General features: G+C 37.8%; 3 protein-coding genes across 3 annotated transcripts; all 3 read left to right on the forward strand.

Moving 5' to 3' along the window:
• The first annotated feature begins 572 nt into the window (after positions 1-572).
• LOC107186326 lies at positions 573-1,496 on the forward strand. The gene has a single exon (XM_015574168.1). The coding sequence runs from the start codon at positions 573-575 to the stop codon at positions 1,494-1,496; it is 924 nt and encodes a 307-aa protein (XP_015429654.1).
• A 135-nt stretch (positions 1,497-1,631) lies between these two features.
• LOC107186327 lies at positions 1,632-2,624 on the forward strand. The gene has a single exon (XM_015574169.1). The coding sequence runs from the start codon at positions 1,632-1,634 to the stop codon at positions 2,622-2,624; it is 993 nt and encodes a 330-aa protein (XP_015429655.1).
• Positions 2,625-6,149: 3,525 nt separating this feature from the next.
• On the forward strand, positions 6,150-8,888 carry LOC107186328 (integrator complex subunit 12-like). Its single transcript, XM_015574170.1, has 4 exons — positions 6,150-6,507; positions 6,580-6,662; positions 8,339-8,660; positions 8,737-8,888. The coding sequence occupies exons 1-4, from the start codon at positions 6,150-6,152 to the stop codon at positions 8,886-8,888; spliced, it is 915 nt and encodes a 304-aa protein (XP_015429656.1).
• The last annotated feature ends 6,140 nt before the right edge of the window (positions 8,889-15,028 follow it).

Below are 15,028 nucleotides of genomic sequence, written 5' to 3' on the forward strand. Positions count from 1 at the left end.
CCAGGCCTGGGTCCGAGTAGGAGACGCCTGTGTCCGGGTCGAGGGACGTATGAAGTACCTCGGCCTCGACCTGGACAGCCGTTGGCGCTTCGAGGGACACTTCGGCCGCCTGGCCCATCGGATTCAGGGCGTGGCGACCCTGTTGGGTCGTCTGATGCCCAATCTCGGGAGGCCGGAGGAGAGGGTACGCCGCCTCTACATGGGGGTGGTGCGGGCGATGGCCCTATACGGGTCACCCTTGTGGGCCCGCGACCTGATGGCCCGCCGGCGGGGCCGGCAGCTACTGCGGCGCATTCAGCGCTGCATGGCCATCAAGATCGCGAGGGGGTACCGCACCATCTCCCACAAGGCGGCGGCCGTCCTGGCAGTGGTCGTGCCCTTTGATTTCCAGGCGGAGGCTGACGCCGATCTGTATCGGTGTTTGCAGAGCCTCCGCCGGAACGGGGTCGACCCGCCGGACGACGCGGTCGAGGCGATGAAGCGCCAGTGCCGGCGGCTCGCTCGTGAAAAGTGGCGGCGCCAGCTGTACGACAGCGGAACTACATGGGTTCTCATTTGCATCACAACTAGGAATGGCTGCTGCTATCTATATCAAGGTAATGAATCCAGGTGATCAACAAAAGACCACGTTCATCTGTGCAAAATCAAAAGTAGCACCACTCAAGAGAATGTCTATACCTAGGCTCGAACTCACTGCAGCTCTGCTCGTAACTAAGCTCATGAGATACGTACAGCATACGTTAGAACTCAATGAAGCACAGACCTTTTTGTGGACAGATTCATCAGTAACGCTCACCTGGATCAAATCACACCCTTCACGCTGGAAAGACTTTGTCAGGAACAGAGTGTCAACCATTCAAGATCTATCTTCAAGCAGCGTATGGAGATTTGTTCCTGGAAAGGGAAATCCAGCCGATTGCGCTTCAAGAGGGCTTAGCATCTCCCAGCTCCAGAAGCATCAACTGTGGTGGACAGGACCACAGTGGCTCATTGGGACCCAGAGCTCTTGGCCAACTCAGCCAATATATCACGAATCACAGACTCATCTAGAAGAGCGCCATGGACAATCATTCATTGTGGCAACAACTCACCCTGAATATCTTTGGGAGATGATATACAGATTTTCATCACTCATCAGACTGCTCAGAGTAATCGCAATTTGCTTTCGAGTAGTTCAACTCATTAAGAGAATGCCACAATCAACACTCGCAAGTCCGATCACGCCACACGAAACAGATCATTCACGAGTGTTTTGGATCAAAGCAACTCAAGCAGCGTATTTTTCCAGTGAACTCAAGCTCATGGGGTCAAATCAACTACCACCAGCTCATCCTTTCAATCGATTGACTGCCTACATAGACACTCAGGGCATCATTCGTGTTGGAGGGTGGTTGGAACGCTCACAATTGGAACTTGAGACAATTCATCCAGCAATACTGCCTCGGCAGTCAAAATTCACCTCACTCATCATAGCAGATGCACATCAGAAAACATAACATGGTGGCACTCAATCAACAACGAACCACATAAGGCGATCCTACTGGATCATTGGTGGTAGAACTCCAGTCCGATCGTACATACTCCGCTGCATCAAATGTGCTCGGCAACGTGACGTACGAGCACAACAGTTAATGAGTCAATTACCACCCACGCGAGTCACACCATCCCGACCATACTTCACCTCTGGCGTGGATTACGATGGTCCATTGACCATTAAGACCTGGAAGGGAAGAGGCGCCAAAAAACAGAAGGGGTGGTTGTGCATATTCGTGTGCTTTGTCACTTCCGCAGTGCATCTGGAAGCGTTAAGTGACTATACCACTGACTCATTTCTCGCTGCATTCAGAAGGTTCACTGGACGCAGAGGCATCTGCAACACTCTCTACAGTGATTGCGGCACGAATTTCATTGGAGCAGATGCCACACTTAAGAAACTGTTCACTCAAGGCACTCAAGAATTAAATGCCTTGTGCTGCTCATTGACCAATGATGGGACCACATGTAAATTCAACCCACCAGCAGCCCCACACATGGAAGGGAAGTGGGAAGCACCGGTCAAATCAGTGAAATATCATTTGAACCGAACAGTAGGAGAAGCTGCGCTCACTTACGAAGAACTAATCACCCTGCTCATACCAATCGAAGCAGTTCTCAACTCAAGACCGTTGGTACCGCTCTCAGATGACCCTGACGACGTAGCAGCTCTAACACCAGCATACTTTTTGATCGTAGAACCGATCACAACAGTACTAGAGCCATCATTGACATACACCGCTCAAACAAGATTATCACGATGGCAATTCATTCAACAGAGGCTCCAGTACTTTTGGTCGAGATGGTCAGCTCAGTATCTACAACGTCATTTATCGACGTCAAAGTGGCATCACCCATCACATGAAATTAAGATTGGCTCATTAGTCCTGATCACAGACGAGAGGCTCCCACCAAGCAAGTGGCCTCTTGCAAGAGTCACTCAACTCCATCCAGGAAAAGACCAGCTCACGCGTGTGGTATCACTCAGAACTGCAACAACCACACTCGTAAGACCAATCACGAAGCTCGCCATTCTACCAGTACCTGTTACCGAAGAGCTGATCAACAGGGATCAGCAATACAGTTGCTGATGGCGGGCGGAATGTTCAATATTGAGACAAATCAATTGACGGGGGCAGCACCTCCCAATGATCACCAACGAACCGACCATGCAACAGCCGATCAGCCATGAACGATGCATCGGTAATGGTTGGCATCATCACCGCAGAGTCACACACACCACGCGCCGATAGCTGCGCGTGGCGTGCGCGTCGCTCACCACGAGCCAATCGCGGCCCGTGGCGTGCGTGTCAGTGATACGTCACATCCGTCTTCCTTACAAGCGGGCGGAAACGACTTCTCACTTTCACACTCTCGTTAAGATCGTTGTTTCAACCGCATCGAGTACGCCCCGACAGTTTTTATTTTGTGTGACTCTTTGTGTACAACTCTACAATTACCTTGTAAATCGTGAACACTGTGACGGAACGCCTAATCACTACGAACAACTCTATACCACACCATAGCCCAATTCAATAACAGAACAGCTCACGCTGAACACTCACCAGCTGATCGGCCATTATCAAAACCACCTGCGACCACGAGGTGATTTACGACCACCTCGCTCCGCATATCAACGCAGTGGTTACTCATCCGCACGGTAAACACTCAAGTCTCACTTACACGTAGAATCTATTGCAATAGAACCACTCATAGTGTGGCCATTAAATTAATAAGAAAGGTACTCTACATTTGACTTGATCAACCAGATTCACATGGCCTAAATCACACGATTTACACAGTGTAATTCTACTCATTCTTATTGTGTTCACATTCTCAAGCTTGCTCATCCATTGATTCTATTCATATGAAGTATTTTGCTCAGGCATTGATTTGATAAATATCAAGTAATGTTGATCACTCACTGTTATATTCACAATCCATAGCTTGCACATTCATTCTTCAATTCATAATTAATGAGCTGATCACTCATTGGTTCATTGCATACGTTGAATCCTAGCTCTCTCATTGTTTCAACTAATATTGACGCAATAAAGTAATCATAAAGCCAACATGTGTACATTTACTTGCCACGCAGCTGTCACCAGACATCCGTTTCCATCCTGGCTCGTTCCATGCAAATGCAACACACATACAGTCCACTAAATTCCTAAAATCAGCAATTATAAACCGAGCATTACGCAACAGACATAGTCTCAAACGAATGAACAAAATATATACAGTTTTTGCGCTCCTTTATTACAAATTCCACTTGCACAATTACGCCTGTAAGATTATGTTTTATCATTTTTAATCCAAATGGCACGAAGTTAATAGCTAGAATTGTGACAACAGAAATAACATTATAAGACCATTCCGTCCAAGCAAACTTGGCTGAATTGCATTTACTGTCGTAAAGGAGCAAGAATTAAACCAAAATTATTGCCCACATTATTATTTATTAATTACAGTTATTATTTATTGAATAAGAATATTCCTGTTTCCTTTTTATTAGGTACTATACGAAACAGAAATTTCATTAATTATGATTGCAGTTATTCCTGTAAAGCATTTTGCATACCTATGCACGTCTGTTGAGATTGTTTAAAATCCATAGGCAGCTCATAAAACATCAGCCGTTTCCACATTGCAATGGCAGCACTGCGGCGAGTAGCACTATTACTAGAACAGAGAGCAATAATGCATCGATTCAGATTTATCGATATACAATTCCTGGATAGGTCGATGTTCGAGATGATAAATACCAATTATTTTTCTTTAGCATATTTCACAATGTACATTCATCCAGAGTTTCAATAGTTAATGTCAGTATATTTGACATGATCGAATGCCACGAATAGTCGCCATTTCTGTACACGTTAATGTCGCTTCGAGACTAAGAGCTACCTACGGTCAGGACTTTCTCTCGTCTCACCAAAAATTTAGAGAGGAGGAAACTGAAGACAACTAAATAATACATATATTATAGGAATACAGAACATTTTCTTGTAAGTTTCATATTCTCATTTATGTCGTCTTGTTTAATCTATTACTTACAACGACAGTAATGTTTAAGAAATTTGAAGAAGTTGACCCTTCCTTTGTTTGCTGTGTGTATGCGTGTATGCACGCGCATGTCGTGTGTGTGGAATCACATTGAATTATGTAACTGCATTGCAAAAGTTTATGCAAATTCATATTTTTTAAACTAATTCTCAAGAAGCGAAATTTAAGGAACATATTTTTTGTATTAACAAATTTATTAACTTCAAATCAACTAAGAAATTTATAAAAATTTATTTAAATATTTATATTATCTTGTTTGGCACATTTATGTACGATACAACTGTAAAATCCATAATTTAGATTTAACTATTCAAAAATATTGTTCAGTCCCATTGCCTCTAAAATATTTTTCCGTTTCGATTTTGTTTGTGATTTTCTTTAACATATATATACACATTTAATTAAGTAAAATAAGTAAAACTTATATGTGATTTCAAAATTTGTGAATGTTAAAATTTTCCAACACACTAACAAAGGATGAAGTACAGATTAAATAAAACTTTCATTAGAACGACATTTCCACTAAAGTAAAATAATATTTATAATTAAATACTTTTTTTTTAAAACAAATAAGAGTATTTAACGAGAATTTGTGTTACCATTGAGTAATCAATAACTTTTATTATTACGATATTGACGAAAACGGAATTGAAATTATTCAAACAATCATATCACAACGAACAATAATTTTATGTTTCGATGATATATGTTACTATATACACTATTATTTCAGAATTTACACAGTTATTTAATAGTTTGCTATTAGAATATCTTCATAAAATGGTAATAATGGTCGTATCTCCTAATTTACCAGTTCTGTTGTAGTTTACAAAAATATAAATTTGTATCATCATTTCTATAACTGCTGATATGAAACGAAATAAATATTTCAGTAAATATTATTAAAGGTTCTACATATACATTATTAAACTCTCATAGTCTGCTTAATTTATTATTACCATTTTTATGAAAACTCCTGTTTCGAATGATAATCTATTTTTATACACTCTTCATATTTTCTTATCATCAAATTTAATTTTCTTTATCAAATTACTATGTCTTCTAGGTGATTTGATCTATTAATGTATATTCACTAAATACTTTCCAGTGAATTTAATATTGCATTACAAGCTTATCAGTCCCCGAACTTACTTCCTCGAATGTCCTGTAGCTTACTAATATTGCTTACAGAATTTTATTTTAAAAGAATTTATGTAAATGTGAATGCTACAGTTATAAACTCTTGTCCATAAATTTTAGGATAGTTACCGAATTTGAAATATACCTAATGAGGCATTACCAAATTATTGAGGGTTTTAAGTAAATATTATCTAGGACATATTACAGCTTAGTATACAATACTTGTATTGTTATAAAATACTAAAAATGGCGCAAGAAATGTATCGTCTATAAAACTTCAAATTGTTCTTGAGCAAATCTGGAGTTTCAAAGCTCATTGACCGAGAATGCATACTAATGCATCAAGATAGACTTTCATTAAAAACAATGTAGAATAATTCAATAGTAAAATTGATTCCAGTTTTTAGAGAATGTACGAAGACACGGCAGATGCATTTGATATCGATAACGATTTCTTCAATGCTCTGGCGTTACTTCATTCTACGGATGACGACAGCGCAGAGAAGCTCCGTAAAATGCTAGACGCAATTATCGAGAGGAAATACGGTTTTGACAAGACTTTAATGGCAAGGATGCCACAGAAATTTGTTCAAAACGCAGGAACTCGTGGAACATCGTTTTCAAACGACAAATCGGAAAAAGAGGTTGAGAAGATACGGAAAAATGAAAATATTTCGACAAAAACGATGAATGTACCACTTTTTGTGACTAATACGATGGAGACTAATTGGAAACCAATAAATACATTCGACAACACAGTTGAACCTAGTTGGAAATCTGTAAATACATTCGACGTTGCAACGGAAAATAATTGGGAACAACTAAGATCATTCAGTACAGAAGTCGAAGATTACAGCGAAAAAGGAGATATTCCGACAATATCTATTCCGGATGAAGGATCAGGAGACGGGCTTTTATGCAAGGTCTTTATGCGAGAATTTCTATATGTATACTTATTTAAATTAATATGCCCGGGTTTATTGTATGGGGTGTTCCGACTAACTTGTTTTCAGTGATGCACAAAAATTGTTGAAGAAACTGTTGTAAGCGTTGTGACCATTAGTATAATTAACAAAATAACTGCATTGTGTACAAACAGTATTTGCACACTCGAATTTCACATAACAAATATGTAAAATACGAAACATGAAATCATAAAAAATGTACTGCTTTTGTGTAACTGTATTTGTCCACTGCAGTGAACATCTACTTTATCACCATAGTGACAATATTTAGAACATTTTTTGACGATCGGCCGAACCAAACTTCTTTAAATGACACCCAAACATTAGAAAAGCGATGTTACTGTGACTACTAGTTCGTTATTTATCGTGAGCAAGCTCACTGTTTATGTAAAAACAACAATTTTGAACATTCTTGATTTTATGAAAAAAATTTTTGAACAGGATGCCAAAAAGATCAAGTGAGCGGGTTAAAAATGCGTGAAGTAATATAAATCTTTGTTATATAATCTAAGCATCTATAAGATTATTTCAAAACAGTGGGTATGTGCCAATACTTTTCTTATCCACGGTAGTTGAGCATGATTTCATATATTTGAAGATTATTTTTGTTCGTCTTTTAATGTATCTGCAATTTTTGACCACATCGCGATATAGTAATGGATTCAAAAGGAATTCAACAAAATACAGAATGGACACGACAAACAGGTTCATCTAAATAACTCTGCTGTTTATGAATGTATGAAAAAGCTATTGGTGGTAAAATAAATTGTTCGAAGCTGCAAGCAAAATGATAGAAAAAAATTTGTCTCAAACCCACTTTTTTTCGTCATTTAAAAGTCATCAATACAAATGTAACAAACATATTACTCGAATGCGGATTTTATGCATTTATAGCTCATACGACTATGTAAAATTTAGTATAGGAAAAGATTAAATTAAAATTTACAATTTTTAGCTGTATTTTAATAGTATTTTGACAAAACCTCTAATAGAGGAAAATAATTTCTGCTTAAGTCTAGTTCCTCTTCATTAATTCACAAAAACCTATAATTGCATAAATACAGTTCAGAATATGTTGAGAATAATTTGATCCAGAATTAAGTGTTTCATTTATTTAGTGACATATATTTTGTATGTTAATAGATATTATAAATACATAAAACTCCGCAGCCTAGTAGTTATGTATGAATGAAAGTTAATACAGTATTTTCTCTCCATCATGTTTGTAAATGTGATATAAGTCCAATATTTTGTATTTGAACTTTTAACATTTTGTACTTTAACATCTATGTAATTCCGCTTATTAGCTTGAGTCTTATCGCCTAATTTATTAACACAAATAGATAATATTTCAACATAAAAAGACGCGTTAATCTGTCACTAAAAGTAGTTTCGACTCGTGTTTTACAAATTGGACTTATACGACTTTCAAAGAGAGATGCTTACATCGTGAAGCTGGTTGGCTCTTGCATCAATCTTACCAATAACAGGGGAGAAGGTAACGATGATTTTGTGTATGAACGGAAATTAAACAGGGAGGGAATACTGTGAACTTTTTCTATCAATATTTTCAACTATGAATTTATTAAATTCGATTGTTATTTGTAATATTAATTTCATATCTGATGCGAAAGATCTGTAACGGCGCAAAGCTGGGACCCTTGATTCTATTGGAGTGTCAAGATTGTCAGGAAGTCTATCATCCTTTGTGTCACCAACCTCCCGTTGTTGACATCGACGTTTACGATCCCAGAATCGTGTGGCACTGTAGCAAGTGTACGAACACCGCTTTCAAAAACTGTGGCGTATCTTTTGAAGAGAGAAAAGTGAACAGATCTCGTCACCACAGCAAGACAAATAAAACAAATGAAGTTTTTGTAGATATCGATAAATCGATCAAAATGGAAGACAGCCTTCCCAAAAATAAAACGATCATCGGCAAAAAAATTCCATCTGGTAAACAGACAATTTTTAATATGTTTCATCTTTTTACTTCTTTTACACACAACTGAAAGTTATTATATGTTTATAGATATTTCTCAAAAAACCAGTTGTGGTAAGGAAGGAACACTGTTCGTAAAGGATGCTCCGCTATTAGTTCAGAAAATGAAGAACATATCCTCGAATCAGTTAAAGAAACGAATAGGATCCAAACTTTCAGTAACACGTTCTGTAATCAAATAGTCATGAAGTTATTAATTAACGATTACAAAGTTTTATTTATTTGAAAAAGACACGAAGTTAAGGATTGTATAGTTTGGTCTACCAAAACTGACAACAGGACCAAGAAGTGTTAAATGGCTGACGAAATAACCAATAATGGACTCCCACTTGTCTATATCACTCAACAGGGTATTAATAAAAATGTGGGACACTTTCACATGGTGGATTCTTCATGTCAAAGTAACACGAAAATAAAAAATGATGAAATTGTGTGCAAAGCTTCGTTTCCGAGTTATGAATTATTGAAAATATGTACAAAATATACGTGAAATACGTTTGACACGTAGGTTAGGTACATATGTATACTACTCAGACAGACGATGCTCAACTGACAGACAGGCTTGATCAATGACCTAGTGAAACTAATGAATGAGAAAAAATGAAATGAACGAAACCAACTCGCGAAACAGTTAAACAACGCGCCTCTCAAGTACTTTTTTTGTATTTCGCCCATAATTTTTACAATTGATGTCTAAGTCAAAAACAAAGTCTCGAGCGTAAATTCGTAATTCCTGATTTTCGTCTTAGTTTGCGCAGGTAGAATCCACGCTGTAAAAATGTCTCACATTTCTATTAACACTCTGTATATTATTAGTTACACTGGCTAACCGAAAATATTAGTGAATGAAAGCCCTATCTATTCGGCTGAGTTTCATTTGCCATTTCATTCTTTCTTTTTTGGTATGCTGTTTTAATTTGTATGCGTATGAGAATAACTGTGAAAAAAAGAAATTATATGAATTGAAGACTAAGTTCTTGAGGAGTTTTCTACTTTCAGATATGTGAAAAGTTCTTCGTTACATAGTAATATATGTAATATGTAGTACCGTTCTAAATTATGTATTATTTGAAAGTTTTGTTTGAACTATAATTTCTTGGATAACTGTATGAGCATTGGTGGCAATTTAATTCCTTTTTGTCCCGCAGATTACACGTTAAGGGCGAAAGTTGCTAACCGAACTTGACATTTGCCAGCAATGTTTATACGAGAGGTCGTGATTCTGAATGTGTATTAAAAGCACACGTGTATTTCACGTACACGTACATCAGGATGTGTCGTGTTAAGTACACGGGTACACGTGTACTATTTCACGTGTACTGTTTCGAAACGGGCTGCTTGCCGCAAATTTCGATATGAAATCACTGGGATCGCTCAGCGCTGAGCGTGGAAGTTGAAGGACTCTTGCTCGAGTCCAAGAAAACACACGAGAAATTACAATGATAGACCGAACACTTAGAACGTTTATTGGACGATATACAGTAAATAATACGAAAATGTTACGCGATGCGCATGAGATAAGAATTTGTTGCTTGGTTGCAACAAAGAAACTGTACAACAACGACGCGATGTGCGTGCAAAATTGTCGTGCGAGAATAGTACCAGTATTCTTCCTATTCTGTTCTAGTCTGCTGGCTGTTGGTGTAGGACACTTCGAGAGTCCTTTTTTGCACAGCTCGGTGATTGGCGGTGAGTCATCGGGCGATACAGGTGTGGCAGGATTGGTTTCGCCGAATTCGCGTAATATTTCTCGGTTACGAGGAGCGCGACGAAATCTCGCGAGATTTCGACAAAACTCGGGAAACCTCGGCCGCGCGACGGTGCGCGAACGACTTACAATTAGTCGAATTTCAAACATGTACTATTTCACGTGTATTTAAGTACACGTGTACTATTTCACGTATATTGAATATACTTGTACTGTTTTACGTATATTTAAATATACGTGTACTATTTCGCTTATATTTGAATATACGTGTATTAACGAATCTGCATTTCGATTCGTATTAATTTTTAGGATACAGTTACTAATTTTAGAAAGCATAGTTATACAAAATACATACCAAAATAAAGGGTATAGCCCGATAAGGGGGTCAAAAGTGCCTTAGAACGAGTTGGATTTGTGATGGGCCATTTGATAGTTTACCAAGTAAAAGATGTGTACCAATTTTCAACGCTCTATCTCAACCAGGAGGGTAGTAACAGAGACAATTCGGATTATCCGGATTTTCCTATATTTTCTCTTTAATGACATGCACAAAATCTATAAAAAAAATCTGATAAATGTTAGTTACCGGGGCATGCAGTAGAGAATTTGTGCCGATTTTCTGGTTGAAAATCCTAGGCGTGAAAAATTACAAAAACTAAAAAATGACGAAATATACGAATTTCTTATGGAAGATTTTAAGCGATTGCATTTATACAATTACAGTAACAACATATCGTCATAACTATTGTAGTATATTTTCTAGAGATTTTTTGGTAGGGTATGCCGTAGTTTTAAAAATCAATAACCGATTTTTTCGACGTTATTTCACGGAAAAAACGCACTCTAGTACTTTGCATTTTTGTATTCACTTTATTAAGTGAGTATATTATACGTTTTTAAGTATTCTTACATTTAGCAAAACAATATATAAATTAAAGAAATTAAATAAACATAATTAAAACTATGCTACAACTTTATACAGGGTGAACCACGAATCGTGATCAGTATAGATTACTGTTATTAGCAGTCCGATCGAAAATGTTTTTATCAGGTATACCATGGTTTCAAGACAGCTTTAACGTGATTATAACAAATTTTTTGTCAACTCTTTTTTCATGACTTTTCAGTCACCTTCAATTTTTTGCAAATATACCTATAATTTTTTTACGCCTATCTGTTAGAGGATTTCAAGACGAATTTGGTAAGTATCATAACATAACATGTGTTACTTTTTTTTAAATTGAATTTTTTAAAGAAAATTGAAGGTGACCTTGAAAAATCATGAAAAAAACGATCTCTACTGATCATGATTCGTGGTTCACCCTACATGTTAAAATATTGACGTTACTCCCAAGAACACAATTGGTGTCATCGGTTAAGCATCCTACAACGGTGTTACGTAGTTGGGTTGAATAAATAATAAAGTGGAGATGTCCGTTTTCTAATATTTACTTCCAAACAGTAACACGAGATAAATTGTTAGGATACAACTAATTGGTCGGAAAACGAGTACAATCCTCAAATTGTACTTTACAAGAACTAATTGACAGGATGCGCGTGCCGAGAGTTTCGGTAACGTAATGACTACTGGTGTAGTGTCCTAAGGTAATATATACAGTCTGGGCCTAGTCCTGGGCCCTTGGTCTTCCGTAAAGGGGGTGGTGTATGACTCGTCAGTGATTCGGAGTCATCCTATGTTATTCATACTGTTTGTGCGGGGTAGTCATCCTGACACGTCACAACGGAACCGTAGAAAATTTTTTGGTCATAGGTTTTAGGCGTTGTACGTACTTTTTTTTATTATATAAATTGAAAGACGTTCGCGACATCTGTGAGCGATTAGATTGTTGTAAGGTCCCTTCCGAAACATGCGTTTCATTCTCTATTCCGTTCTGAGTGAGTGTGTAAGAAAGACGTGTTCAAATGTTGTAAATAAGTACACTAAAAACCAAATGAGACCATAACTGCGAAATGACGAATTTCGGTCTTGTTTGCGCATATTCCTCTCGGTTACCTTAGTTACCAACCTCTTAAACAATTGAGCATCAGTATGCCTCGTGTAGCATCATACATCGAGTGACTGTGAAGTGCCAATTCATAAGTATTCATGTCTTGAGAAATACTTCATTATGTCACCTGGTGTATGACAAATTCTATCGTCCTTGTTACAGAAAGCGAGAAAGTGGGGGAACCAAGGGTTCGAGAGACCTCTCATGCTCATTCGAGATGCGCGAGCGAAACAGTTATGTTCTTGTTTGGCGTTTAGTGTATGTTAATTTGTTCTGTCATAAAATAAAGTATCTTCGCTCTGTGAAATCATCTTTCAATGGTTATGGGCCCAGAATACGCCCAGAATACGTCAAGATACTACCAGAATTTATCCAGAATCGTTTAAAGGTACAACATAACCTATAAGTGACCACGTGTGAAACGTGGGATCTACAAGATGAGTGCCGAGCATGAAGAAATGAGTTTCACATTAACAAATTGTCCGAAAGCAATTACCGGACATGGAAAATTGAAATAAGATGGATGCTGGAAGCAAAAGGATTGTGGGATTATGCCCTGGGTAAAAAAGAACAGTCAACGTTTCAGATGGCAGACCGCAGACAGTTCCATGTAACGAACGACGACAAAGCCTTAGTGTTAAGACGGGAGACTCCGTGAGCCGGCCCTGGAGTGCACTCACACATCAACGAGAACCGTGTATGTATACGCGATGTACGAGAGAGACAATCGACTTCGTAAATTCCAACTTCTGTCTCTGAACAATTACACAAATGAACTTTTCACGGGTATTGAACTCACGGGTAGACTTCCCTACAGGGTGGTCTGGTCCGTATAAACACCAATAAACACATTCTAATTGAAAGAGTTAGAATTTTAGAAAGTGTGCGATTATGACACGCCGATGAACACACAAGATGGCTGCACAAGTCACATTTTGTTAGATATCACACGATTTAATGGTTTTCTCGTCAAACGCAGCCAGACCATCCTGCACACCACTATCACACTATCGTAGAAATCCAATTTTTGTCACTGTATCACTTCTGGAACGCAGAAGTTTGAATTTACGATTCGACGCGTCCAGCCCAGAAATAAACAGTGGTATAGTTCAAGGATTCTCCGCTACAGGCGTTTATGGTATTTGTCAGTCACTTTGGCCTGCGTTACCACGTGCATCGATAAAGCAGAGGGAGTCGATAAATGTAACCTCGCACCACGTGGTGGATCGTATCGATTGTTTGTTACGCTGTTGCCACATGACAATTCCGCCCGTTAGGAGAACGATGGAACACCTACGACCTACGATTCTCGCGGAACGTAGGAAAAGAACGGTGCGAGGGAAAGAAATCCGCGAATTAAACAATACGTACTAATGTGTGCAGGGATGAACCTTTTTATTCGTACTTGCAATGATGCTTATTTTTTTAATCAATGGAATTACATACGAGATACTTGACATGGTATTCCCGAGAAATAAATTGTAAGAATGGCACAATATATATTCCGGGTATTCCACATAGAAGAATACTATACAAATCTCTTGTTGGAAATGATATTTATTTATCTTTAATTGACATAATTGATACGGGTATTATAGGCGTACACATATATTTCGTAAAAAGGACGCAATAAGAACATTGAATGGAAAACTTTACTCGATGAGAATTTATGCAATGAATAAAGATACTTTGTTTATTTCTGAAGTAAATATTTCCTCGTTTTTACAAAAAGCCATTAATTTATCCCAAACGCGTCTCCAGAAAAGTTAAATTCTCCATCTCGGACAAGTCGGGCAGCAATCAGCACGGGTATTTTTTACTCTTTGAGAGTTGTACTATTATATAAACTCAAATGAAATGAATCTTTAAAATTAAATCACCGAAAAATAGCTCCAAAGAATGGGTCATTTTTGATTCCGTTGAATTGCCGCATAGACCATTCCATAACTGCAACTTGGCTATAAATTTTAAAACGAAATATGTTACTCTAAGTTAATTAGGAGTCGTGATAATTTGTTTTTCATTGAAAAATCACTGTAACGTCAATTGTTAACATTAAGAGTTGAAATTTAGACGAACTCCGAGAAAAGAGGTGCAAGTCCATTTTCCAATTCCATTTCATTTTATTTTAGTTTACACTAAACTAAGCATAAATTACGTCATTGACCGTTTATTTTGAAAGTGGTGTAAGTCCTTTTTTAAAAAAAATGAGATATGACGTAATTTATGCTTAATTTAGTGTAAACTAAAATAAAATGAAATGGAATTGGAAAATGGACTTGCACCACTTTCAAAATAAACGGTCCACATTATCTGTTCCTTAATTTTTGGAATAATCCATTCAGTGGCTTCTCTTATAAAGATCACAAAGATCCAGAATGCAAACGGCGGGCACTCGGCGGCAGAGGATTGGGGAGAGACCACCGCGCGACGAGCTCGTGGTGCCTGAAATTGATCTCGCCCGTTTTATCAAAAATTCAGGTTTTCTGTGCAACAAGTTAACGCAGAGCGGTTTTTTTTTAATTTAAGTTATCTCGACGGTTTATTAACAAATTGCATGACCAATTCTGTAAACAATTTTTACTTCTTTGATTTTTTATGTTTT

This window comes from Dufourea novaeangliae, unplaced genomic scaffold, assembly GCF_001272555.1.
Source record: "Dufourea novaeangliae isolate 0120121106 unplaced genomic scaffold, ASM127255v1 scaffold77, whole genome shotgun sequence".
NCBI lineage: Eukaryota > Metazoa > Arthropoda > Insecta > Hymenoptera > Halictidae > Dufourea > Dufourea novaeangliae.

Coding starts and splice junctions, on each gene's coding strand:
- LOC107186326 (XM_015574168.1), top strand. CDS start 573: ATGGCTGCTGCTATCTATATCAAGGTAATGAATCCAGGTGATCAACAA.
- LOC107186327 (XM_015574169.1), top strand. CDS start 1,632: ATGAGTCAATTACCACCCACGCGAGTCACACCATCCCGACCATACTTC.
- LOC107186328 (XM_015574170.1), top strand. CDS start 6,150: ATGTACGAAGACACGGCAGATGCATTTGATATCGATAACGATTTCTTC. Junction 6,508..6,579: donor CGACAACACAGTTGAACCTA/GTTGGAAATCTG, acceptor CATTCAGTACAG/AAGTCGAAGATTACAGCGAA. Junction 6,663..8,338: donor GAGACGGGCTTTTATGCAAG/GTCTTTATGCGA, acceptor CTGATGCGAAAG/ATCTGTAACGGCGCAAAGCT.